This window comes from Cygnus olor, chromosome 23 (genome assembly GCF_009769625.2).
Source record: "Cygnus olor isolate bCygOlo1 chromosome 23, bCygOlo1.pri.v2, whole genome shotgun sequence".
Taxonomy (NCBI): Eukaryota; Metazoa; Chordata; class Aves; order Anseriformes; family Anatidae; genus Cygnus; species Cygnus olor.
The window spans coordinates 4083504-4107948 of NC_049191.1; the positions used below are offsets into that span (position 1 = coordinate 4083504).

Consider the following 24445-nt stretch of genomic DNA (forward strand, 5'->3'; position numbering starts at 1 on the left):
TTACGTTGCCACAGCTGGCCCTGTCTGTACTTGTCCTCCCCTAGGTCTCAAGGATCCATGATCTACGAGCTCTAGTTTTTGGGATGAGCTGGCTGCAGACCTAGCACACAGGCTCAGCTGATCCAGGCAGGAGTATCAGCTTTAAAGCTCCAGTATAAAATGCAACACCCACTCCGCTCCCAGTGAACAAATATTCCCCCCTCTCACTAGAGTGGTTCAAGGAGGAGAAAAAAAAAAAAAAAAAGACAACCAGGTTTTGGTTTTGTTTTTTTAAAAGACTCTTTCTTCCAAAAATAAATATATGAACACTCTGCTCCAGACTCAAGACCAGCAGGAGCCAGCCTGCGGTTGACAGGAGCAGCACTAGTTAAAAAAAGCTCTGACAGTCTTTATTCAGTGTGACTGGGCACTGAAGCTCTCCAGGGTGCCCCGTGATGCCCGGACAAATGGCATGTCCTGTCTGTACTTCATGGCAGTGGGCGGCTGGCGCCTGAGGAGCTGATCACCGCTGTCCATGGGGTCAGGGTCATCGTAGATGGTCGAGATGAGGACGGAAGCGTCCCGCCGGGGCTTCTTCACCTTGCTGAACGTTGGCAGTTTCTCCCCGTGGTATCTAGAAGGAAGCAGGTGGTGTTAGGTACAACACTGAGGCAGTGGGACACCCCTGTAACCCCAGACTATCTCCTCCACGTGCTACAAGGGAGGACTGAGCTGGTGCAGTTGTCCTGTTCCTGTCTGTGAGATGTCCCTAGAACAAGAGCCAGCCCTCAAGGCACACAGGTCTTCCTCAGCTCACTTGGGCTTTCCCTACAAAAAAAAACTGTAGCAGAGGTGATCCTTAATTCCTGAGCACACCTCCCCTGTGTTTTTGTGATGCATGAGCCTGAAAATGGTTCCACTCCTGATCTAGCACGAGCCCCTTCACGAATGCTGGGCTGCTAGGAAAAGCAACGCGTTCAGTTCTGGAGTGCTGTGCAGGCCCTACTGCCTGCTGCACGGGGGACAGCGGATCCCTGGGACAGCCTTACTGTTCTGGTTCACACTCCACCCCTTTTGCTGCCATTTAGCTGCAGCAGCAGCTCAGAGAGCCCAGGAAGAGGCTCCAAACACGGGCTGGAAGGGCAGGGCAGAGTACTTACCCCAGCCCCCTCTTGCATCTGGGATTCTGACCCTCGTTGTCCAGAGCTTCGGCCATTCCAGAGTTGCTGCTCCCCAGCCCCTGCCCTTCCATCCAGCCCTGCTGCTCCAGCACCTTCCTGCCAAAGCCCTGGGAGAGGAGAAAAATGTCAGAGTTGGCGGACAAAGCCCATCTTCATCTCCCAGAACCCTCCTCCTCCAAAACCCACACCCTTTGAGCACTGCCACCACAGCCCTTCCCGCCTTGCCCCATCCACTCCGAAGCACGTATCCAAAGCTCACCTTGGTGTATCTCTCAAAGGTGCCGATTTGCTGCCCTGAAACGGAGCCATCCTCCAAGCCATCCCGGAGTCTCTGTTCCAACCACATCTGGACCGAGTCCCGAGCATCCTTATCGCCCCCATCTAAGGAGAGAGAAGCAGGAGTCAGAGCAGCACAGCCCAAGAAAGCTGTTTGCTGCTGTGATTTCCCCCAGAGCACCACACAACAAGGAGGTAGAACCTGTTCTTTTTGGCAGCTCTCACAGCCAGATGAGAAAAATGTCGTTTCAAGTGCTCTGACGTCTTGGACGCTTTCAAAGGATGGCAGAGGCAAAACGTTCCCCACGTCAAAAAGTCTCCAGGGTCAAAACTTCCCAACCTCCCCCATTTCCTAAGGAGTTTTTCCAAGCTCAGATACCTTTGTCGTAGTAGACGCTCATGTCCACATCCCAGTCATCCGCAGTCTGCTCATCAAAGTCTGCCAAGAGAAGGAAAGAACCAGTTTTGGTGGTGGCTGTGGAAGCCTGACAAAGAAGAGCTGCTTGCCGGTGGCCAAGCCCCCTATTTTCTCTAACAAAATGGGAAGGAACGGGGTATTAGAGACTATTCAAGCCACAGTGGTTACCCAAGAGGCTGCCAGTAGGACCAGAGGGGTCTCTGGTCATTGGACTGAACCTCTGAAGGTTTTTTGATCAAGGGAAGGTTTAAAAAGTGATGGCAAGATGCCTGCCTATATCTGCAGCTGGACCAGAAGGACTGTACCCAATTTACCCGCTCCTGCAGGCTGGGCCCCCAGTCCCCACTGCGGTGGTCAGTTTGTAGCTCAGTGACACAGACGCCACCATTACCTCCATTCTCCTCCTGCCAGTACTGAGCATCCGTGTAGAAGACGAGGCCGGAGCCTCCTTTCTCCCACTTCAGCTCGATCTCCTCCTCAAAGAGCCGCTCCTCCACGCGGTCCTGCTTCGTCACATCCTCGTGCAGAGCCTCATGTCGCTCCCACTCCTCACAGGTGTCATTGTCCTGCAAAGGAACCAGCGAGAGGTGGGTGACACCAGCAGCACAGGGCCTCCTTTCCACTCCCTGACCCTCACGGCCCGTTGCAATGCCTTCCCTACGAAACAGCTTTGTCGACAGAGCTCGTCTCAGCCTGCTGCTTTCAGGCACTGACACGACCGGCGCTGATGACCTCATTCCCCTGACTAATGCCATCTTCAGAGTCAGCAGACAGAAGTGGTGAAAAATACCACATCACACCCACTTCACGGCATGCTTTCAGCAGCGTACCCGATCTGTAACGCGGAGATGCCCATTTAAGGAGCAGGTGTGCTGTACGTAAAGTCAGCACCAGCAACAAATTAATTCCACTCCAGTCGATCCCTAAAGAGATTGTATCGGTTCCAGAAGAGAAGCTGGCTGGCACCGCCACAGATCAGGCTGACAGCTTTATGCTGCCTGCCCAGTTTTGGGCACAGCCCTTCCAGGGAGACATTAACCAGCTAAAGAATGGCCTAAAGAACAGCTAGAGATCCAGGAAACAGAGCCTGTGAAAAACGGCCAGAGGAGCAGAGTTGCTCAGTCTGGAGAAGAAAAGACCGAAGGCAGCCGTTGAATAAGAAGTCTGTAAAGGAGGGAACAAAGTGTTCTCTGTGTCCGCTGTTGCTAGGAGAACCTAATGGAATAAAATTGCAGCAAAGATCTGACATACGAGTTAATTCTGGCGTAGAGTGGCAGGACAGTCAAGAACGGGAATGGCTTGCCTCGGGACTGTGTTGCCTCAGGTTTGGGCAAACAGGCTAGACAGGCGTCTCCTGGGGGGAGCGAGATAGTCTCTGGAGAGCCAGTCCAGCCCAGTTTTCTAGGAGTTTTTGTCAGGAAAGCCATTTTTCTCTGAATGACTAACTTGCACTGCAGAAGCATTCGAGGTGAACCACCTGTACTGCTCTGCGTGTCGTTGCCAGAGCACTAACGTGCTCCCCAGTCTCCAGCCACCTCATTTACAAGCAACAGCAGAGCCAGACCGACCGGCCGCGCAGCAAGCAGAGGTCCCCTCCTGCAGCACCAGCCGCAGCCTGCGCTCACTCCTCTGGACCAAACCCTTCATGCTGAAACCCAAAAGCAGCTGAACTTGGCCGAGCTGTTTCAGAGGTGTTAACGTCTGCACCGCTACATGCACCAAGGGGCTCAGCACACCAAGATGCGAAGAACTACATTTAACATCTTTTTCAGACAAGTGATTTATACAATACAACTAAAAGATTAAAAACGAGCTCTGAGAGTTCTATCAGCCCCCTCAGCTTTGCAGGCTGACCTCAGATGGCACTAGAAAAATCCACTTACGTCATCCGAGTGCGACTCCTCTCCCTCCTTTTCCTGCCCCTCATCTTCCTCAGCGCTGGCTGGATCGGTCGCCTCAGATCTTGCCACAGGCCCCTTGTCCTCCGTGATCTCATCCCCCGTGGCGGTGTAAACTCTTTCTTCTTCTATAACTGTCTCAGTGTCCTGGTATTCAAAAGGCACGTTCCCATACCTCCGGGATGAGCCTGTCTTCGGGAAATCCAGCTGCAATTTCTTGATGACCGGGGGAGGCAGCCTGCAGGCACGGATCAGCTCCAGGAAGACGCTCAGGGGGGTGCCCACGTTCCCGAAAGGCATGCAGGAAGGGGGGTTGAACTCCGGCAGCCGCTTCAAGTCTGCTTCCGCGACGGCTTCGCCTGCGGCCCTCGCGTCCGCTCCGCTGGGAAATGCCTCAGCGGCTGGAAGAGAGGAGGAACGATTTTTTTTTTTTTTTTTTTTTGGGGGGGGAGGGGGGGACGACTGAGGGGGGCAAACACAAACCGTGCACCGGAGAGAGGTAAATCAGGGCCCTCCCAGGAAGGAGGAGGGGGAGTAGACCCAAAACTGTCTCTTCTCGCCCCATAATGAAATTAAGGAGTTAAAAACCTCCATGAAGGGTTTTAAGAGCTGACGCGGGCTGCTGGGACCCGGAGCCAAATCTTCTTGCCCCAAAATGAAATCAAGGAGTTAAAAACCTCCGTGAGGGGTTTTAAGCAGCTGGGAACCGGAGCCAAACGGGTCGGGAGGGGAGGGGAGCCCCGGCGCCGCCGGTGCCCTGTCCCCCCGGTGCCCGGTCCTACCTGTCCCGGGGCCGAGGCGGACCCTGCGCACGACGCAGCGGCCGGGCAGCGAGGCACCGCCGGGCCCGACCCAGCTCCTCCCCGAGTACATGCGGACGAAGCGGCGGGCGCGGCCGGGCCTCACGGCCACCGGGCAGCAGCAAGTGCTCGGCGGCCCCCCGCCGCCTGCCGGGCCCCGTTCGGGCCGGTGGCGGTAGTGGAAGCAGAGGAAGCCGCCGGCCTCCAGGAACTGGCTGAAGTAGGAGCGGAGCTGTGCGGAGCGCAGCGCGGCCGGGATGCCGCTCACCAGGCAGTAGCGGGCGGCCCCGGCCCCGGCCCCGCCGCCATCGCCGGCCCCGCCGCCATTACCGGCCCCGCCGCTGGGCGCCGCCATCTTGTCCGCGGGTGGCGCGAGGTGATGACGTCAGACACCCGAGGGGAGGGGGAGGGAGGGAGGGCGCCGCCTGGTGGGCGGGGGGGGAATGGGAATTGGGGGGGGGGGGAGGGGCACTGAATCCCACAATCCCACAATCCCACAATCACACAATCACACAATCCCACAATCACACAAACCCAGAATGGCCAAGGTTGGCAGGGACCTCCGAAGATCACCCAGTCCAACCCCCCTGCAGAGCAGGCTCACCCAGAGCACCTTGCGCAGGATGGCGTCCAGGCGGGTTTTGGATATCTCCAGAGAAGGAGACCCCACAGCCTCTCTGGGCAGCCTGTCCCAGTGCTCTGTCACCTCCCAGTAAAGAAGTGCCCCCTCACATTCAGCTGGAACCTCCTGTGCTTCAGTTTGTGCCCGTTGCCTCTTGTCCTGTCGCTGGGCCCAACTGAAAAGAGACCGGCTCCATGCTCTCGACACCCTCCCCTCAGATATTCATACACACTGATGATCTCTCCCCTCAGTCTTCTCTTTCCCAGGCTAAACGGGCCAGTTCTCTCAGCCTGTCCTCATATGACAGGTGCTCCAGTCCTCTAATCATCAATGGAAATTAAGAACATCAAACATCTGATTCCTTAGTTATTAAACAAATCCTCTTTATTATTTGAATAAAATATATTTAATATGAACTCACAGAAGAGAATCCCTTAGAAAACTGATGACAACCATGTAAAGTTTTCTTAATTAGCTTCCAGTTATCTTACTGGGTGCTGGGGGCACTGGGTGCTGGGGTTTACTGGGTGCTGGGGGTGTCCCTGCTGCCCCCCGTGCTGCCCAGGCCCAAAGCCTGAGGGCTTGGCCTCTACTTTGCCTTCACAGTCAGTAAAGGAGCAGCTCTGGGGGCACCATGAAGGAGGGAGCAAAGGGGGTGCTGTGGGGGCCCTGTGAGGGGGATGAGGGGATGGAGCACAAGTCCTATGGGGTGGTTTGGTCTGGGGAAGGGGAGGCTCAGGGCAGACCTCATCGCTCTCTGCTACTGCCTGAAAGGGAGGTGTGGGGAGCTGGGGGTCGGCCTCTTCTCACAGGTGACCAGTGACAGGACCAGAGGGAATGGCCTCAGGTTGCGCCAGGGGAGGTTCAGGCTGGAAACGAGGAGACATTTCTTCTCAGAAAGAGCGGTCAGGCGTTGGGACGGGTTGCCCAGGGAGGTGGCGGAGTCACCGTCCCTGGGGGTGTTCAAGGAGAGGTTGGACGTGGTGCTTGGGGACATGGTTAGTGGGCAATGGTGGTGGTAGGGGGTCGTTGGACCAGATGATCTCAGAGGGCTTTTCCAACCCTAATGATTCCAGGATTCTCTGTCTGTGTCACGGGCAGTGACATGAGGTACCACCTGTGGCTGGCTCCACTGTGCAGGTGGACCTGCAGGGATCCTGTCCCCAGGAGCTGCTGGGACCGGAGGGGCTGGGGGCTCTTCCCTGTTCCGAAATGTTTGCCTCTGTCACCGTGGCAATGGGGCTGTTCGGCACCCGACACACCATGACTCACGCACGCGTCACCGCTGTGTGGCTCATGGCTGCCCGTGGCTGGCGTGGGCCTGCGGAAATCATCTGGTGACTCACACGCTCCTTCCCCATGGAAAATGGCTGTCAGGAGCTGAGATCACCTTGGAAGCAGCCCGTCACCCTTCTGCAGCTGGGGTGAGAGCTGGGGGGACAGACGGACAAGAGTCTGTCCTCCCCCTGGGCTGCTGGCTAAAATTTGAGGGGTTTCAGTGGGTAAGAGGGGACAGGGAGGCCTCATGGGGCTTTACCAGGCACGACAAGCGTGGTGGTCGCGGTGCCTGGTGGCAACGACTGCACATCCAGGTGAGTCAGCACCCGGCACCAGCGCTGCGCCTGGCTGGGAGCCCTCTGGGCGAGGCTGCGCGCGTGAAGGAAGGCACAGCGTGTGGACAGGCCGCGGTTCTGCTGCCTCTGCAAGTTTCTCTCTGCTGGGCGCTCAGGAGATTGCGAGCCACGTGGCTGTGAATCAGCTCCCGTGTCCACATCACAGCGCTCCCCTGCGATGAGGAGGCAGGAGGATTTTTACGGAGAGCCTCTGGGGAAAGTCTCTGTCCCTGTTCGCTCTAGCGTCCTTCCCACGCCAGGCCCGCAGCCAGTATTTCTGGAAATTTAGAACCCCGAAAATTTAACACCATCTTTGAAAGTCAACGCCATTTTCCGAAGTGTAAAACATTTTATTAAAAAAATAATTTACTGTATCTTATATACAAACCACAAGAATGTTCACTTGTAAAATACTGACATTCAACTTGTTGCAAAAGCTGCAGACAGGAGGAGCGAGCTTTCCAGACGTGCTACATGTACAACCTGCTCTAACTCAAGACAGGGATGTTTGTTCTGCCACTAAATCAGTTCTGCCTGTTTCTGCAGTGTTACAGCTCCATGAGTTTCTTCCTGTCACAGAAATGAAGGTAAGACCACAGCCTGAGCCACTCTCAATATTGCTAAAATCACCGCATGGTGTATGGGTAGGATGGAGTCCCTGGTATTCACGCAGCACTACATGACATAGGTTTAGCTGCTCTCAGGTAGTCCATTGCTCTGCAAACAATCCTGTTGCAGTTCATGGCATAATGGAGAAAAGATGCAATCTAATGGAAGGTAGAAAGTATGAATTTGGCTGCCTGCACACCCTGTAAGATTTTATACTCTGGCCTCTTCCCTCTTAGTGCTTAAGGAAGATTCTTTATGAATATTGCTACGATTTCATGCACAATAGAGATAGACCAAAGCTTCACCCAGACCAAATTCCACTTAGTAACACCCTATGCGTGATCCCACTGAAGACAGGGTACTCAGCACACCTAAGTACTGCATAACCAAGCTGTTACAGGATTTCAGCTGAGGCCAAGCCTCATGTCAGAGTCAGCAGCAAAATGCACATTGATTTCAACGGGACCAAGGATTCGCTGAGCGAAAACCTGGAGTGGCCTCTAACCCCATCTGCTCTGTGTCAGAGTTTGCTGGCAGCTACGTATCACCAGCTACAGGCCAGGGAAAGTCACATACACACGTGCTCCCTGAAGCTGAGACTGGCACAGGTGGAGCAGGTGCTGCCATAACATCTGCCAAATCCAAGTTATTTTCCTGTGTGCTCTGCGAAGCCTCGCTGAGTCCTACAGGCTCATCCTAGTGACAGGCACATGCACAGCCAGTTCTTTGCAGAGTCCAAGCACCCATCCTGCTAAATCCCCGCTCCCTGATTCTCTCTGCTCCCTGTGAGGTGTTGGGGAGCACCCACGAGGCCGGCGGCCGAGCGCAGCGTCTCAGAGCGCCATGCGTGGTGTGGGAGCCAGCTGCCTGCTGGTGATTTCGTACAGCATTTCCGCGATGAGCTCAATGATGTCTGCGTTGCCGATGATGGGCCGGAAGAGAGGTCTGTGATAAGGGCAGGAGGGATGGATTTCAAGGTGGAGGCAATCAGCAAAATGCGGGCAAAGCGGCCCTGGTCCTCAGGATGCAGGGGCCGCAGGACCTCCTGAAGTGCTCGCTGGGCCTCCCGCTGGAGGCTCTCGATGTACAGGGAGGCTCTCAGCCCTGGGACATCTGCAGAGAGAAAGGAGGAAAAGCCCATGAAGAGGGAGGCTGGAAAACAGCTCCAGGTTTCTCCCATTCCTTTCCCCTGCATCTCAGAGGGAGTCTCTGAGCGCCACGCTAACAAGATGTACACAGCACTGCTGAGACGTGGCTATTTCAGGGCTGCTGTTTTGAAGGAGCAAAAACAGTTAACAGGGCAAACAAGCTTTACAGAGTAAGTACAGGGCTCTTCATTGTTTGCAGAGCGATAAGGTCTCTGTTTTTAATGCTATATTTAATATTCCTCCTTCCCGCCTCCCAGCTGTCAGCTGCATTATCGGTGCTAACGATAAGCAAGCAGCCCTCTCTGCTCTCACGCGCGCTCCTGCCCGTACTCTGAGCGACTCCAAGCCAAGAAATATGTTTTTAGATGCTAACACGTGCAGGGCTTTCTCTTGCTTCCAGCAGGCAGGGCTCAGAGGGTTGAGCACTCACCAGGATTAAAGAGAATGGCTCCCTTCAGGTAGGCGTATTCCTTGGGCTCAGGTCCAGGCTCCAGAAGGTGTTGAGGCCAGCACTGCAGCCGCTGCACGGCAGCCAGCGTGGGCTGCGTCCGCTCGGGCTCCTGCCGTTTGCTTTGGCCATCGAGGAGGATCTTCTTGAGCATGCTGGGGGCCGGGGTCTCCATCACCTCAAACGTCACCATCTCCTGCGCCAGCCCCAGGAGGAAGAGGGGGACCCAGCAGCTGTCCAGCAGCAGGAGCTGGTCCCCTCGCGGCAGCAGGTGGAAGGAAGGGAGGTTTTTCATGAAGCTGACGGTTTTCACCAGCACATCGGAGGCAGCCTGGCAGGTGACGTGGGGTGTGCGGAGGCAGACCGTCCGGCGCTGGTGGCACAGGCAGCGCTGCTGGGCCGGGCTGCAGCTGCCCCGGCTGTGGTTCAGGTTCTGGCTGAGGAGGTTGTAAAGGATGGCGGTGCGGTTGTCCTCCTGCTGGCACTGACACCTCTCGCAGTCCAAGTCCATGCTGCTGGTCGTCATAGCTGAGCTGGAAGCCCGGATCCTCTGTGAAACTCAGCTCCTGCTGCAGCAGATGTGAGAGACCCGCAGACTTCCTCCCTGTCTCAGCCTGGAAATACCCTGTCCTCCCCGCTCTGCCAGCACATGGCTGCTCAAACCAGCTCTTATAAGGCTCGGTCACAAGTGAAACACCCCTTCCCAGCCTTGACCGCTCTGTGATTAAGCGGTCCTCATTAAAAAAAAAAAAAAAAGCAGCCGTCCCCTGGATGATTGGCTGGGGCCAGCAAGTTCTCGGCGTGGCGTCAATGGCCGTTTTCTCAATGAAGCGCCAGCAGCTGCCGCGGGGGGACGGGGCAGCGCGGGGTTGGGCGGCCCTTATCGCGATTACCCAAACAGTATAAACAAAGTCATTAACCCGGGCTGTACCATGGCACCAAGGCCCCGCGCTGCAATCAGGCAGCACTATATGGCAGGTGTCACTGCCAAGAAGTTCACACCCACACACACGGCACCCGTCTGGAGCGAGGGCCCTGTGGCAAATGGCCTGTGTGCTCCGGCCTTGGAAAGAGCAACCTGGAAGTCGTTTTATCAGCAGATATTTGCCTAACCTTGTTGACAGGAGCCTCGCTGCTGTTACAGTTAAGGAAGCGGGTGGACTGAACGACTCATCCCGAGGCAGGGCCCCATGTGTCACAGGGGAAATGCTGGGCAGGGGTGGGCCGGGTTTATAGATTTTCACCTTGAATTGCTCAGGTATTTGTATCTGCTGAATCAGAAGCTGGTTTAGGGAAGGGGCAGCATCCGAGTAATGATTTCAGGGGGCCTGCTGGGGAATCCCACGGGCAGCAGGAGCCTGTGGGCAAGGCAGGGCCCCACGTGTCACAGGGGAAATACTGGCAGGGAGGGCCAGGTTTATAGATTTTCACCTTGAAGTCTCAGCTATCACAGAATCACAAAAACGTTAGGGATTGGAAAGGACCTTGAAAGACCAGCTAGTCCAAGCCCCCTGCCGGAGCAGGAACACCTAGATCAGGTCACACAGGAACGCATCCAGGCGGGTTGGAATGTCTCCAGAGAAGGATGCTCTGCAACCACCCTGGGAGCCTGTTCCAGTGTTCTGGCACCCTCACCGTGAAAAAACTTCATCTCATATTTAAGTGGAACCTCCTACGTTCCAGCCTGCACCCACCGCCCTTGTCTTATCATCGGATGTCAATTGGTTAGGTGTCAAGATGTATTTGTATGTGTTATCAGCACAAGTCGGCTTAGGGAAGGGGCAGCATCCAAACACTGATTTCGGGGGGCCTGCTGAGGAATCCCCCGGGCAGCAGGAGCCTGTGAGCAGCACACCTCGCCCTGACGGGACAACCCTCCCCGAGCACACCAGCTCTGGGGGGTGCAGACGTGGGGTGGATCACACAGGGGGGAGACCCGCAAGTCGGCCCTGCGGGGCCTGCTGGACCGTCCCCAGGCAGGCTTGCAGGTCCCTGCCCCGCTCGGGGCCTGGGTGAGCGGCCCCAGGAGCCGTGTGGGGAAGGGGGCGGCGGTGGCGGCTCGGTGCCCACCGGGGCTGGGGAAGGGGGGGGGGGTGGGGTGGGCGGGGATCAGGGCCTGGCCCCCAGGGCCTCCCCAAGGCCCCGCGGAGCCTTCTGGAAAGGCCTAGGACTCTCCGTTGCTATGGCAACCGCGCCCCGCTCCTCTCCTCCCCCCTCCCCCACCCCTCCGCCGACCAATCCGCGAAGGGAGCGGCTGGGCCGCGCGCTGCGATTGGCGGAAGGGAGAGGGGAGAGGCGAGCGCCGCGCGAGCTCCGCTCTATCACCTTCCGGTTCCTGCAAGCGGCGGCGTGGGGGGCCGAGGCGGCAGCGGCGGCGGCGGCGGGGTCAGGGTCAGGATGGGGCTGAGCGCGGAGGAGGCGGCGGAGCAGGAGGATCGCTTCGACGGCATGCTCCTGGCCATGGCCCAGCAGCACCAGGGCGGCGTGCGCGAGGTAGCGCCGCCGGGCCCGGCGGAGGCTTCGCCGAGCTCCTCCGGGGGTAACGGGGGGGGGGAGGGGCAGGCGGCGGCCCTCGGAGGAGGCCCGAGGGGCCCCACGCAGCCCCCCGCGTTCCCTCCCCCGCCGCCGCCACGGAGCGAGGGGCCCCCGTGTGCGGCCTCCCCGCGCCGGGGGCTCTCGGCCTCGGCAGCGCCACGCGTGGGGCCCGGGGCTGCTGCGGCTGCGGAGCGGGAGAGGCACGGGAGGACGGAGCCGCCCTGGCCCAGTTTTGCGGTCCCTCGAGTCCCCAGCGGGTTGTGGCCGCCGCCAGGTGCCGTTAAACGCGGCCGCGGCTCCTCCCCTCCTCGTGGGGCGCTGCGGGGGCCTCCTGCTCCTCCAGGCGGTGGCTCCTGGTGGGGAGCTGGTCCGCAAGGGGGGGTGTACGGGAACAACCCCTGCCCCCACGCATGGGGAAATGGTGTTAAACACGGCTCCTCCTGCCGCCGTGGGGCTTCAGGTTGAAATACTGACAAGACATAACTCCGGGGGGGGGGGGGGGGGAGTGGGAATCAAACCACTGAGAGTCAAACCCATTTCCGTGGGGGTATTTTGGGGTGGCAGTTCATAACTGCCAGTTCACCAGCAACATCTGGCAGGCAGCAAGATAGTCAGAAATAAAAAGAAGTTTAAACTTTTGTAAATAAACAGGACGCAGCTTGGGGGTGGCTTGCACACTTTGAGGGCATAGGCATACGGAATATGCGAGCATCTGCATACATTTGTGTGTGTGTATTATATCTAAAAGCACGTATGCATAGCCAAAGTTTCTGCATCAGAGAGATCTGAGTAACAGTTTGGGATGGCAAAGTAGGTGCGTCCCCGAGGTGACCTGAGAATAAACTGGTTGCCCTCTCTTAACATGAAACACACACACGCCTCCGAAAAATGGGATCCAGGAGCTGGATCTCCATAAAAGCCCTTGGCTGTTTTCTCTGGGAAACAGTCACGGGGTTTCAGTACGGTCCTGATGCAGACACAGATGGGAAGGGCACAATAAAGGCTGCTCTAGAGACACAAGGTACCTTGGAGTGATCTGGTCTCACTGCTCTTTTTTCCTCTCTTCACCCCTTCTCTTCCCCCTTTCTCTGTTCCCCTCTACCAGCTTGTGAACACGTTCTTTAGTTTCCTGAGGCGTAAAACAGATTTCTTCACTGGTGGAGAAGATGGCGTAGCAGAGAAGGTAAAAAAAAAAAAAAACACAAAATCCACGCTTTTTTTGCCTTATTTCTGTGCCGTGTCTATGCCATGCTAAGATTTCCCTTTCTGAAGGCCCCAAAGCCCTTTAATGCCCTCGGGGACGAGCAGCCTGTGCTGCTGATGAAACACACCACAAAACAAAGCAATAATGAGCTGCCCCGATGTGAGGTGAGGCATGATTGCTTGTTCAAGCGATACCGTTGGTGCAGGGCTTTTTTTTCTTCTTTTTTTTTTTTTGCCACGCTCTGGCCAAAGGCTTGTTTGGAAAGCAAATCTGCCAGACACACTGACTTAACGGTGACAGACACTGCAGAAGCGATAACCCCAGGTTACCTTGTTTGTTCACCTCAGAGAAAGCACAAAGTCCACGTCTCTGCACATGCGGCTGCACCTTTGTCTCGGGCTGCGTACCTGTCTGGACTGAGCGAGCCCGGGGCTCTGGGCTGCCTCGCTGGCAGGCGGAGCGTTGCAGCAGGAGTTAGGCAGGCTCTCTGAAGGTTTCTTGGTTGTACTCCCGCGTGGTGGCCGTTCCCTCTGGCTTAGCACGTGAGCTGCTTTGCAACGCTTGCCTGGAGGCCGTGGTGCCCCTCGGCTGCCCGCCTGGCTTTGAGGCTGCGGGCGGTTACAGCAGAGCTTACAGGGGAGCTGATGTGGGAGGGTCTGGTACTTCTAGGTCCCAGGCAGTATGGAATTGAGGACAAAATCTGGAGTGCTTGTCTTGTCTAAGACTTGTCTTGGCTTTCTGGTCTAGTGGAATCCCTGTGAGCAAAGCAGGCACTGCTGCCACGGGGAGCGTGTTAGGGGAGGCGTTAATTGCTGACACAGGGAGTTACGTACGCTGTCTAGTCCCCGGAGTGGCTAAGTGAGGCAGGTAAGGGAAAGGGGATGGATTCAAAGGAAGAATGAGGTGAAGTCGCCTGCTGTTTTCCTTAGACTGGAGAGAAATCTCCCAAATTCCTGAGGACTCTGCTCCCTGGGACTGAAACCGAGCAGCAGCTTGGAGATAAGCACTGGTTGGTGCTTTTGGAGGTCCTGGCTACTGCCATACCTGTTAAAATGCTTTATGGTCTCCTGAGGAGGTGCTCAGCGCAAGGGCTCTGCGACACCATAGTAACAGCACAATTTGCAGAAGCTGCTTCCCCAGTCCCGCTGGTCCTTTGGCATCAAAAAAAAGAGGGAGGGTGGGAAGGCATCGTCTTTATGCAGCCCTTGTGTAGAGCGAGGGGATGCGATGGCAGTTGAGAGAAATGCAGTGCACGCACTGGCAGGCTCGGGCTGTGTAAATAGCCTCGCTCCCTGGCTTGTTAGGAGCAGGAGCTGGGAGATGCACGTCTTGAATTCTGTGTCCTAGGAAACGCTGGGCTCGGGTTGCGTAAATAAATCTCACTTTGCCCTTTAAAAACAAAGCCGAAATAGTTGGCGGTTGGTTACAGAAGTACGCGAGGCCTGGGTGCTTTGAGCTGCTCTGGAAAGGTGCTGATTCCTTGTGGAATTTCTGGGGTATACATAAATGAGTACATGAAACCCGTCTGAAAACTCCACTCCAATTTAATTACTCAGATCGTCTCTGCGTTGTTTTCTGGAGCAGACAGGAGCTCTCATACGTGCTGCTTTGCACAGCATTCCCTGGCATTATCGACCACGAGGCAATTGCTCTGGCTTACTGCCTGTGTACTCAGCTTTCCCCCTGAGCAGTACAGCCATTTGCATCAGAGACCTTGGGATTTTGCTTTTCAGTCACAACAACAAGAGCAGTTGTAGGTAGGTTTGGAGCAAAGATTTTTGGAGGAACTTGACCCTCAGTAAAACGATAAGCTTTTCATTTTTTCTCCTCTAAATCATAACACTGATATTAAACTGCAATGCCTGTTGGTTTCTGCTTGCTGCCCTTTGCTGTTGCAGTAGTAGCAACCTTGCCAGGAGCTTTAGAGCTTCTTCACTGAAAAGGTTTCGTAATACAGATATTAATAAGAGAGGAACCTCCATCTAGTGCCTGGGGAAAGTGTGGTTGTGGGAGAGGACAAAAGTAGGTGCAAAAACTAGGTCTAGTGTCACTGTTCTTCCAGCTCTCGTAGGTGTACGGAGAGTGGTCAAAATTTTGGGTTAGGCAGCTGCTTGTTCTGCTGGAAGAGCACAAATGACTAAACAAATGGAGAATCTTATTTTTTTGTTATCTCCATTGAAATACACTCCCTAGATAAGAAAGGGCTAGGAAGGGCTGCATTTAAATACTTGAAGCTTTCCCCCCTCTAGATTTTCAGTCAAACGACTAGAGCGAAAACGAGGGGAAGTCACATCAGTATGGCTAACGTGTTCTCAGAGCCTTAGGAGCTAGTCATTTGGGTTTGAAAAAGTGTTTTTTTTTTTTTCTTAAACCTTTTGTTATGTGTTCCTGTCTTTCAGCTGATCACAGACACCTTCAACCATCACAACAAACTAGCTCAGAAGGAGCGGAAGGAGAAAAAGGCTCGTCAAGAGGCGGAACGGCGAGAAAAGGCAGAGCGAGCTGCGAAACTCGCTAAAGAAGCAAAGCAGGAAGCGAACGAGCCGAGGATTAAGGAACTTACGGACGAGGAAGCAGAAAGGCTGCAGCTGGAAATCGACCAGGTGAGAGCAGCGTTTGGCACGTGTGGGTGCCGTCCAGGCCTGGGCTGTCTCCTCTGTTGGCTGGCACGCAGTTCGGGTAGTGGTGAGCGATGTAAAAGGCCGTGTCTGGATCCCCAGATGGGAGCAGGTGGTATGCTGCTAACGTAAATCAGCCGAGGACAGTCGTTGCGTTTTGGTGTGGATTTGCCCATAAGTCACGTTGCCTTTCTGCCCTTGGCAAGGTGTCTCATAGCAACACCCTCTGCTGCTGTCATCACGGCGGGGGGACTTCCCTTCAGCAGGACCGCTTTCCTGTGACGCTGTTGGAAGGGCTGAAAATTCCCCCTGTAGCTCTGAGTCTGGTTCTTTAAGCTCCAGATGAAGAGGCTGAGGCCACCTAGTGTCAGATCAGCAAGTGGCACAAAGTATCAGCGCTATCTGAGCGTGTTCATTCTCTGTTTAAACAGAAAAAAGAAGCACAGAAAGAGGTTAACAGCGTCCCAGTGAAATCCTCGGAAGATGAAGGTGAATCTTCAGATTCTAACAAGCAGGTAAAGCTCACCTAGGGACTTACGTTAGACTGAGAGAAACGTTTCTGGTTAACCATCACAACTCTCGTGAGCGTTATGGGATGTCCAGCCTGGCTTTCTTTGGGAATATGCACTGAAAAAGTTGTGTCATAACACAATTTCCAAAGACTTCAACACCTCTTTTGCCCCCTTGTTACTGTGTCTTACTAGAGACACCTTTCCATTGTGGGTCAAAGTTATGTGAATATGAATATGTGCAGCTGAAATTCTTACAAAAACCTAGAACTGTTGACACAAGTGAAAGATGCATGAAGACTCGAAAAACCTTTCTTTACGCTCTAAATTGGTTGTTTAGGAAACAGATGAAGAAGAGGAAGATGAGAAGGATAAAGGAAAACTTAAACCCAACTCTGGCAATGGAGCTGACCTTCCAAATTACAGATGGACACAGACTCTTTCAGAGCTGGATGTAAGTATTGCCTTATATCCAGGGCCTGAGGAATCTTAGCCAGGAAATAAGAGCAAGTGCTAGTAAGGACAGTGGACCTGATGCCCTGTATCTCGTTTGCTCATGGAAGGTTGCTAATTTTACTTAATGGCAGCATTTCAATAGCTGGAGGAGAGCTTGGTAACTAAATACAATTCCCAAAAGCTGTACCTAACTCTGACAAACCTTGACGAACACGGTTAAGACATTAAAATCTGCTTCCCTTCCACTGAGATACATTGGCCATCCTGTTGCCAAATTTGCACACGTATCCTTTCATCCTATGCCTGCTTGCTCAGTACCCTAGGGAAAATCATTGAGTACTGTCTTACTCTGGTGAAAGCAAGGCAAAAAGCCTTAAAACAGCAGCACGAGAGGGCAAGGAGAGACTCCATTGCTCTGCTCCTCACATCTGACCTCTGTCTGGTCCAGCTGGCCATCCCTTTCAAGGTGAGCTTCCGGCTGAAGGGGAAGGACGTGGTGGTTGATATCCAGAGACGGCACCTCAAAGTCGGCCTGAAGGGCCACTCGCCCGTTATCGATGGAGACCTTTTCAATGAAGTGAAGGTGGAGGAGAGCTCCTGGCTGATTGAAGATGGTAAAACAGTCACCGTGCACCTGGAGAAGGTAAAGCAGAACAGATCGGGGAGAACTGGGGCTTGTCTGCCTCTTACTTAGTGAAATGAGAGTCACAAAACCAATGAAAGCCCTGGGCTCTGTGAGCTGAAACAGAAGAATCGTGCTCGTCCGTTGCACAATGCCAGTGATACTGCTGGAAGCAGGGTATTTCAGTTTGCCTCTATTTTCAGCCTACCTTCATGCTAATCCAGTATGCCCAATTGATTGCTAAGCAGTTCAGGAAAAGCTGGAAGGAAATCAGTAATTTTAAAGTTACGCCTTAGTGGAATAGCGCTATTCTTTCACATCTGTTAGCGACATGAAAAATCCAGGGACAGAACTTATTGCTGCTCTTGTCCCTTCTGGGCCTCTCCAGGTGTGTTTTTTTTAATCCTCTTTTGTTGTGCCAAACGTGACGTGTAACATGCTCTCAAGATTTGCCAGTTATGGAAATTCAGGCTAGGTAAAGTGGTTAGAAAGGAAAGTAATGCCCTTTATCCACCTTCAGATTTTACTGACATTTAGAGAACCGTCAAAGTTTGATTCCAGCGTTTTTTTTCCTGTGACTGAGACATAAAATTCCAAGAACAAGTCCAGGAAAAATAAATAATTTTTGCCTCTTCGTTCCTTCAGATCAACAAGATGGAATGGTGGAACAAACTAGTCTCCACGGACCCAGAAATCAACACCAAAAAATTAATCCAGAGAACTCAAAAGTAAGAACTCCCTCTTTTACTGAATGGAGCCTTCTCATAAATGTGCTCGCGCTGAGCTCGCATTCAACTACTACATCTTTGTTCTGCTAGCAGAAAAAACAGTGCTGGGGGTACTGATGCATATGGTGCCATCTTAGAATATAAATGCTCCCAGAACTGCAAGTGAATGGAGCTGAGTTTATAGATTAGTGTCTGCATAAGTATTTCTGAAGCCCGTGCACACAGCACCATGTAACGTCAGTGTAGTCACGTTCTCTGCGAGCAGGTTGTGGGGGGGGGGTTGAGGAAGGTTTCAGTGTTGATAGAAGTCCTTGGTTTCAGTTGTCAGACCTGGACAGCGAGACTCGCAGCATGGTGGAGAAAATGATGTATGATCAACGACAGAAATCCATGGGCCTCCCCACGTCTGACGAACAGAAGAAGCAAGACATTTTGAAAAAGTGCGTAGAACTGATTAATTCGTGGGTACTCGCTTTCCCATACCCCTTCTCCTTCTCCCTTCACAAATATCTAGCAGTGCAACCGAGCAAAAAACGGGTTGGCATTCAGTCCTGCCTGAGTTCATGTCAGCAGGTAGACGGTCATTGGCTACCCACCGGCTGTCTATAAAAGTCAGTGGGTGTAGAAAGTGTAATGGGAAATTCTAGGAACAGCCTAGCTCTGGCATTGTCTTAATCTGCTGATTTCAAGTCCAGAAAGCATGTTTGGGCATGGAGGTGCCATCTCTACTGAACTTTAACATGGTCTTGATTGTTTTCTAATCTCCTGCTCAGTAGCACAGATAATCTCCCCGCTCTACACACCTGCCACCAGACAGCTGTCTCCAGGCCCATAACCCTTTTATGTCTTTATTGCCCTGTTTGGCATAAACGCACCTCGGCGGGGAAATTACTCACAGGGCTCCCAAGGCCGCGTAGGAAGGCGTGGAGGCAGTTCTGGATCAGGCAGCTTCCTCAGCAAGTGCAAATCCCCGTCTTATCTCAGGGTTGGAAGGAGGATTAGCGTAGCAGGCCTGCCTTCTGCACCTGACTCCTTTCCTTCCTTGGCTTATCTGTGCCGGCAGAAGCTTCGCTCTGATCAGTGCACTGGGTTTAGGGTAGGATGAGACTGCTGGAGCAGAGACCAGACGTCTCAGTGCCTGTGGAGCCGATAGCATGGCAGGCAGTCCTTGCCTCCCTGGAAAGTGCACGTACAGGATACCTCGTTGGCAAGGTCACTCGTTGGGCTCCCTGCAAGTTTGGCTTGGGTGCAGATTGGCTGGTAAGGAGCGGATGGGAAGTTTAGACTTTGTTCAGGCCAAAGTGGACTCAGTGACACCCAGGGGGGCGCTAATCTCTGCCAGCGAAGCCCTCCTGGCTGCTAAACAAGGACACGAGTCCCGCAGCACAGATTTCCGTGGAGGTGGAAATGCAGCGGTAGCATTTCAGGGGAAAACACGAGGTGAGAGCGTGGAAGAAGAAAGGGGGCCTGCCCTTACTGTGCTTTGCGTCTGCATCCCCCACACGGTTACGCGTTGTACCCCATGGTGAACCGCAGGGCAGAGGAGGAAGGTGGGAGCTTCTGCGTGTGCTAATACCTCGCTGCTGAGCAGCAGGCACAGCGCTTTGTTCTCAGAACTTTCTGATGTGGCAACCCGTGTCCAAATAGTCCTATCTGCTGGGGTTGCAGGGCATTTGTAATCAGGTTGCACCTAGTCTGAGAACAGATTTCTCTGGTCGTGCGCTTCGTTAGTTTTCACTGTCGCAGCACTGGAGACATTCCCGGTGTCTCCAGTAATGCGTAATGTGAACACGTTTAAGCTTAAATCATAATCTGCCCTTATAATCTCCCCTCTGCCCCACAATCAGGGTCATAGCTGCTACGTGTCTGTCCGAGAGGTAACAGTTAAAGGGTGTGTATCTGATAATTAATAACTGCCACGTGTCTGGCTTGCTGACCTTGGCGGCTGGTAGGATTGCTGATACCACTGACCTAAGGGAAAAGCGTTTGTAGTTTGGAGATTGTGGCCCGGGAAGCTCGGTAAAACAGTCCCTGCTGTGGAGGGGTGAGGAGGAAGCAGACTCGATAGCACAGGAAGTAGGGACGCCTTAAACCTTGGGAGAAGGCTGCCTCGCACCTGAAAAGCGGAACGTGAGGAGGCTGCACGAGCGACTTGAAATGGGATTGAGGGGGTGCTGAGTTCTTAGGCACTGTGTGTCCCTGAGGGGAGCTGTTGCGGCTCCTGCTGACTGACCAAGCTCTTACCTTTGTTTTCCTTCCAGGTTCATGGAGCAGCATCCAGAAATGGACTTTTCAAAGGCTAAATTCAACTGAGTCCTCCTCTTTTCCTCCCCCCTCGGTCAGCCCGTCGAACGGGGCAGGATTTGTGTTGCCGGATAAGTAGGGATCCCTTACCTTGGGCAAGTAAGCACTTCCAGCATTCCCACCTGAGCTTGCGGGGAGGCAGCTCCGTGAAGTCATCCTCAGTTGTCCCGTGTCAAGCAGAACACAAGGCCACAGAACCAGCCTGCAGCAGTTCCAGTCAGAGCCATCTGCGACACTTCCCAAACAGCAGTTAGCAGAGAAGGAGGGGCTAGAGCAAAAAGAGCATTAGGGCTACAAGAGCCAGACTCGAGAGGCTTTGGGACATACCCTTAATGTATTGCTTAGCTTAATCTCCTGGCTCTTCAGCGTTAGTAATCCACGCTTTGCCATATCAGTTCTGGCAGCAGGTTCTCCTGAGATTTTACTCCCTCCCCCTTCTGGCATTCTTGCTGTCTTGTGAAAACAAGGGCCGGTTTATTTTTTGAAATAATTCCTGTTCTGCCTCCCTGGGCCTTGGGAAAGGAAAACAGTAGCATAAAAATCAGCCGTTGCAGCTCCTCCTCATTGCCATAACCCATCATTTTCAGGTAGCAGAGGGCATCATCCTGCTGTGTGGAAACCGAATGGAGAAAGGGTAAAAAAAAACGGTTCCCTTTCCTCACCTGTAATGGGCGCAAGGGTAAATCACATCTGAGCAGAGGGTTTCGTGGCTGAGCTGCACTTGGTGCCTTCCACCCTTGCTGCTGCTTCTGTTCTTGCCAGAGGTGGAACAGTCTGGACCCATGGGGCTCAAGGGAGGGCTCCCGTCCCAGCTGGAGAGGATGACCTGCTGCCCTGTGGGAAAGGAAGGCTAGGAAATCCTTGGGTGCGGGCAGGGAGAGGGCGTGGGGGGGTCTTTGGGGTGCTGTTCTTACTGGCAGTGCATCTCCCGGCCCTTTTCCAAGCGCCTCTCTCCCTGCCGACCGCTGACAGGCGTTGCTGCGTTCTCTTCTGAGCTCCTGCTGGCAAGTGGCATTACTCTGCATGTTCGTATCTTTGTTAAAACTGCGGTGCAACATAAAGACAAAAAAAGTGGCATATTTTCAGGCAGAACGTGTGATTTCTTCCCCAGGAGGGCTCCAAGCAGCCCGTGCAGGCTTGGTGCAAGCTGGGAGGGGGCAGCGCCTGCAGACGAGGGTGCCCCGGGGGGGTTGGCTGCCTGACAGGGGCTGGGGCTTGTGCTCTGTGGCTATTTGGAATCCCTCTCGGGTTCCCCGCTCGTAACATTTGCTCCCCAGCTAAGGAGAGGCAGCAGGCTGTGGGCCTTGCTCAGGAGCACCGAAAATCTCCGTGCCCAGCTTAAACCCCTGGCTGTGACCAATCGTGGCTCCAGGCTCCACGTAGCAGCGTGTGACTGTGCTGAGGAAGCCACCCTTGCCCCAGGTCTGCTTTATAACAACCGCATGAGGAAAGTGGCACAAAAGCCGTGGCTCCCGTGAGTCCTTTACAGGCTACCCCAAAATCCCGCAGCTGGGGTTCTTGCTTCTGCTGCCCTGAGACGTTTCCACCTCCTACCAGAGGGAGTGGGCACGAACGGCTGAAAAACGTGCTTGGGCAAAGTTCAGCCTGGCATTGCACCTGGCTTATTTGGATTTATTTTTAATAGGAGGACGTTGTTTGCGTTCCGTCTTCCACTTTTACAGGCCCTCAGGTCAAAAACCAGCACCCACCGAGCCGAGCAGCGACCTTGTGGGCAAGCGAGGACTCGGGTCAGGCACCTGCGTCTCGCCTGCCCCTCCCCACTACCTGCTGGGATGGGCAGCTGCGCTCGGGTCCCGCTGCCTGTCAGTCTTGCGGTTACCTTGCGCACCTTTGCCTTCCTGGACTTGACTGAAAAACGGCAGAGGGTCTTGCATTGTTGTAGAGAAACCAGACAGCGCGCTGGCTTCAGAGGCTCTCGGCCCTGGTGTGAACGTACCTGCTCTGAACCACGGTGCGTGGAGCAGTTGGGCTGGGGGGGGGGGCGGTGTGTGGAAACGAGCTACAGTTCTGGGGTACAACGAGCTTCCCTCAGTCCCCAGTGGTGCGTCAGAGCACGGCTCGATGCCGCGCTGCTTCCCGGCGAGCAGGAGAAGGGGCTGGCCACCAGCCCTCCTGCAGAGCAAGCACGGGCAGGCACCGGGACCGGTCGTAAACCGGCGCGGTGCACGGCACCACCCCGAGCCCAACCTTGGTGACTTCCCCGCACCACCTCAGCCCCGTAACCCGCACCAGAAACCCCAAGCTCATCCCAAAGGGACGGCAGGCAGCCGGACCGGGGGCTCGGCGGCGGCTGTCAGCGTGGGGCTGCCTGGCCTAAGTGCAGAGCGCCCGTGAGTTTTTTTTTTTTAACAACGCTGTTACCAAAAACCAAATCTCCGCGGCTGCTCCTGTCCTCAGCCCTTCGGTCTGTGCCCGTGTGAGCCCAGGCAGTGGTTGGTGCAAGCAAGACTGAAACTCCTGAGTTTTCCAGTTCGGGCTGCTTGGTTCACTGGCAGGCGGGCTGCGGAGCGGGAAGGCAAAAAGGAGTTAAGACCAAGAAAAGTCAGTAGCAGGAACCCTGGAGGAAGCTGCGAGGGGATTTTTTTTGGGGGGGGGGGGGGGGGGGGGGGGGGGGGGGGGGGGGGGGGGGGGGGGGGGGGTGGGGGGGGGGGGGGGTGGGGGGGGTGGGGGGGGGGGGGTGGGGGGGGGCGACGTCATTTGCCTTTCTTTCAGGCACGTAAAGAGGAAAGGCAAACAGTTCTGGGAGAACTGGGCCAGAGCTGCAGCTGAACTGGCAGCGGGTGAATGCCCTGAGCTGTGTGTGAACTGGTTGATCCGAGCGCTACGCCTGGACTTCAACCCTTCCAGCCAGCGGAGCAGAAGGTGTTTCTCCGCCTGGCCTTGTCCTCTGCAAACCACCCGCTGCCTCCGACTTTCTCTGGGCCGAGCTGAATCCAAAGCACCCTTTGGGCCCCGGAGGCGGTTTCCTCCTCGGCAAACCGTGCCAGGGCAGGACAGCTCTGGCCGGGCAGCTGCAAAGCGGCTCAAAGATTGCAAATCCCTCGGTCTGAGCTACCGGAGAGCCCAGACCGCAGCCTCGTACTCGTGACCCCACACAGGGAACGTGCCTGCCACAGGGGACATCGGGACCAAACCCACAAATATTTCCTTGTATTGATTCCCAGCAAACGTCTCCCTGCCCGAGCTCGGGCTGCGCTCGAGGGTGGCAAGAGATGACGGTCCCTTCGCCTGTCACACCCGTGTCGCATCTCCCGGAGAAGCCGTTTCAGTGCTGCCACCCCTTGGAGCAGCGGCTGCCAGCACACCCCGGTGCGGCACCCGGCTGCAGCTCTCCTCGCTGCTTTTTGGGGCTGTCCCCAAGCGGCAGCCAGGCTGGGGAGGGGGCACGGCTGCTCCCCTTCACCCGTGGCTCGGAGCAGGGGCAGAAGGGCTGGAGCAGAGAGAAAGGCCCCAGCAGTGCCGTGGGACCCAGCAAGGCGGCCCCTTTCCGAAGGTATCGCCGACTCTTCCTTCTCCCATCTTTTAGAAACAAAACCTTGAAGGCGCGCAGGCTCTCTGCAGGGCTTCCCATGTGTTAAAAGCGTCTCCTGGTCTTTTGTCTAGCATCAGCTCTTGGCGTGGCCTTGATTAATGACAATCGCAGCTCACATCTCTCAGGAAACGGCACAGGCCGCAGGACGGCTTAGGAAGGCAGTGAGATAGCAGAACCCCAAGGAGGGAACGGGCACGAGGTGTTTACATCAGTTTTCGCTTTGCGTACTTTGAAGAGAAGCCACCACTCCTCTGTCACTGCTAAGGACCAGGCTGTAAAACTTTGGGTAAAATTAATCTGCTTTCTACCCCGTAAGCTGCCCTGAAATAAATCCTTCAGTAGCTCAAGGTTGGACGGGGGGTTTCCCTAACACGTGCAGCCGTTCCGATCAGAGCCACCGAGCTTCCTCAACCCCGAGCCGAGGAAGCCGCTGGCAGTGGGGTGTCGGGGATCTGCGCGGCACTGGGTGCTACTGGAGGCACTGGTCCTCGCCGCAGCAGGGAGCGCCGCTTAGCACGGTGAGGACACGTGCGCTGCGTGGTCTCGGGGAGAGGCTCCTGACAAAACCGAGCCCGGCAAAACCGAAGTCTCCGGGAAAAGGAGGGTGCTGAGTCATGCTCCCTAAAGGAAGCGCCCAGGCAAAAAAAATAAAAATAAAAAACAAAAACAAACAAACAAAAAAAAACACATTTGTGCATTTAGCTGGGTAAAGGGCTCTCGTATTTCTGAGATCTCTTTGGCAACCACATCAGATCACCCCAGCAAAACACTCAGTGCTAACGCTCAGAGCAAAAACCACTCCAGCAGCAGCTGAGACAGCTTGGTCAATGGCAAACGACCTTCAGCAGCCGACCAGACTGCATTCATTCCCTGGGCAGCTGTGAGCAAAGCAAGCCATGATCAATGCCTGGTCAATGCAGCAAA

The 24445-nt window shown here is 54.8% G+C and overlaps 3 protein-coding genes across 3 annotated transcripts; 1 reads left to right on the forward strand and 2 right to left on the reverse strand.

Annotated features, from left to right (window-relative positions):
• Positions 1-254: 254 nt before the first annotated feature.
• Positions 255-4918, reverse strand: GPATCH3 (G-patch domain containing 3). Its single transcript, XM_040535038.1, has 7 exons — positions 4535-4918; positions 3738-4153; positions 2246-2420; positions 1816-1875; positions 1420-1541; positions 1140-1267; positions 255-613 (listed from the first exon to the last, which is right to left on the reverse strand). The coding sequence occupies exons 1-7, from the start codon at positions 4905-4907 to the stop codon at positions 394-396; spliced, it is 1494 nt and encodes a 497-aa protein (XP_040390972.1). The 5' UTR covers positions 4908-4918; the 3' UTR covers positions 255-393.
• Positions 4919-8229: 3311 nt separating this feature from the next.
• Positions 8230-9713, reverse strand: NR0B2 (nuclear receptor subfamily 0 group B member 2). The gene is given in 5 exon segments (XM_040535000.1): positions 8230-8336; positions 8339-8509; positions 8975-9022; positions 9025-9052; positions 9054-9713. Coding segments are annotated over 5 exon segments (819 nt in total). The 5' UTR covers positions 9519-9713.
• A 1573-nt stretch (positions 9714-11286) lies between these two features.
• NUDC (nuclear distribution C, dynein complex regulator) lies at positions 11287-21047 on the forward strand. Its single transcript, XM_040535001.1, is given in 10 exon segments — positions 11287-11485; positions 12633-12710; positions 15131-15334; positions 15781-15864; positions 16199-16312; positions 16763-16957; positions 17582-17642; positions 17645-17664; positions 17986-18104; positions 19926-21047. Coding segments are annotated over 10 exon segments (1023 nt in total). The 5' UTR covers positions 11287-11389; the 3' UTR covers positions 19978-21047.
• The last annotated feature ends 3398 nt before the right edge of the window (positions 21048-24445 follow it).

What these genes read in the sequence shown, in the direction of transcription:
- GPATCH3 (XM_040535038.1), bottom strand. Translation starts at nt 4,907, where the DNA reads ATGGCGGCGCCCAGCGGCGGGGCCGGTAATGGCGGCGGGGCCGGCGAT. An exon ending in CCGCCTCGGCCCCGGGACAG is followed by an intron (nt 4,154 to 4,534) that starts GTAGGACCGGGC and finishes CCTCTCTTCCAG; the next exon opens with CCGCTGAGGCATTTCCCAGC. An exon ending in CCTTTGAGAGATACACCAAG is followed by an intron (nt 1,268 to 1,419) that starts GTGAGCTTTGGA and finishes CTCCTCTCCCAG; the next exon opens with GGCTTTGGCAGGAAGGTGCT.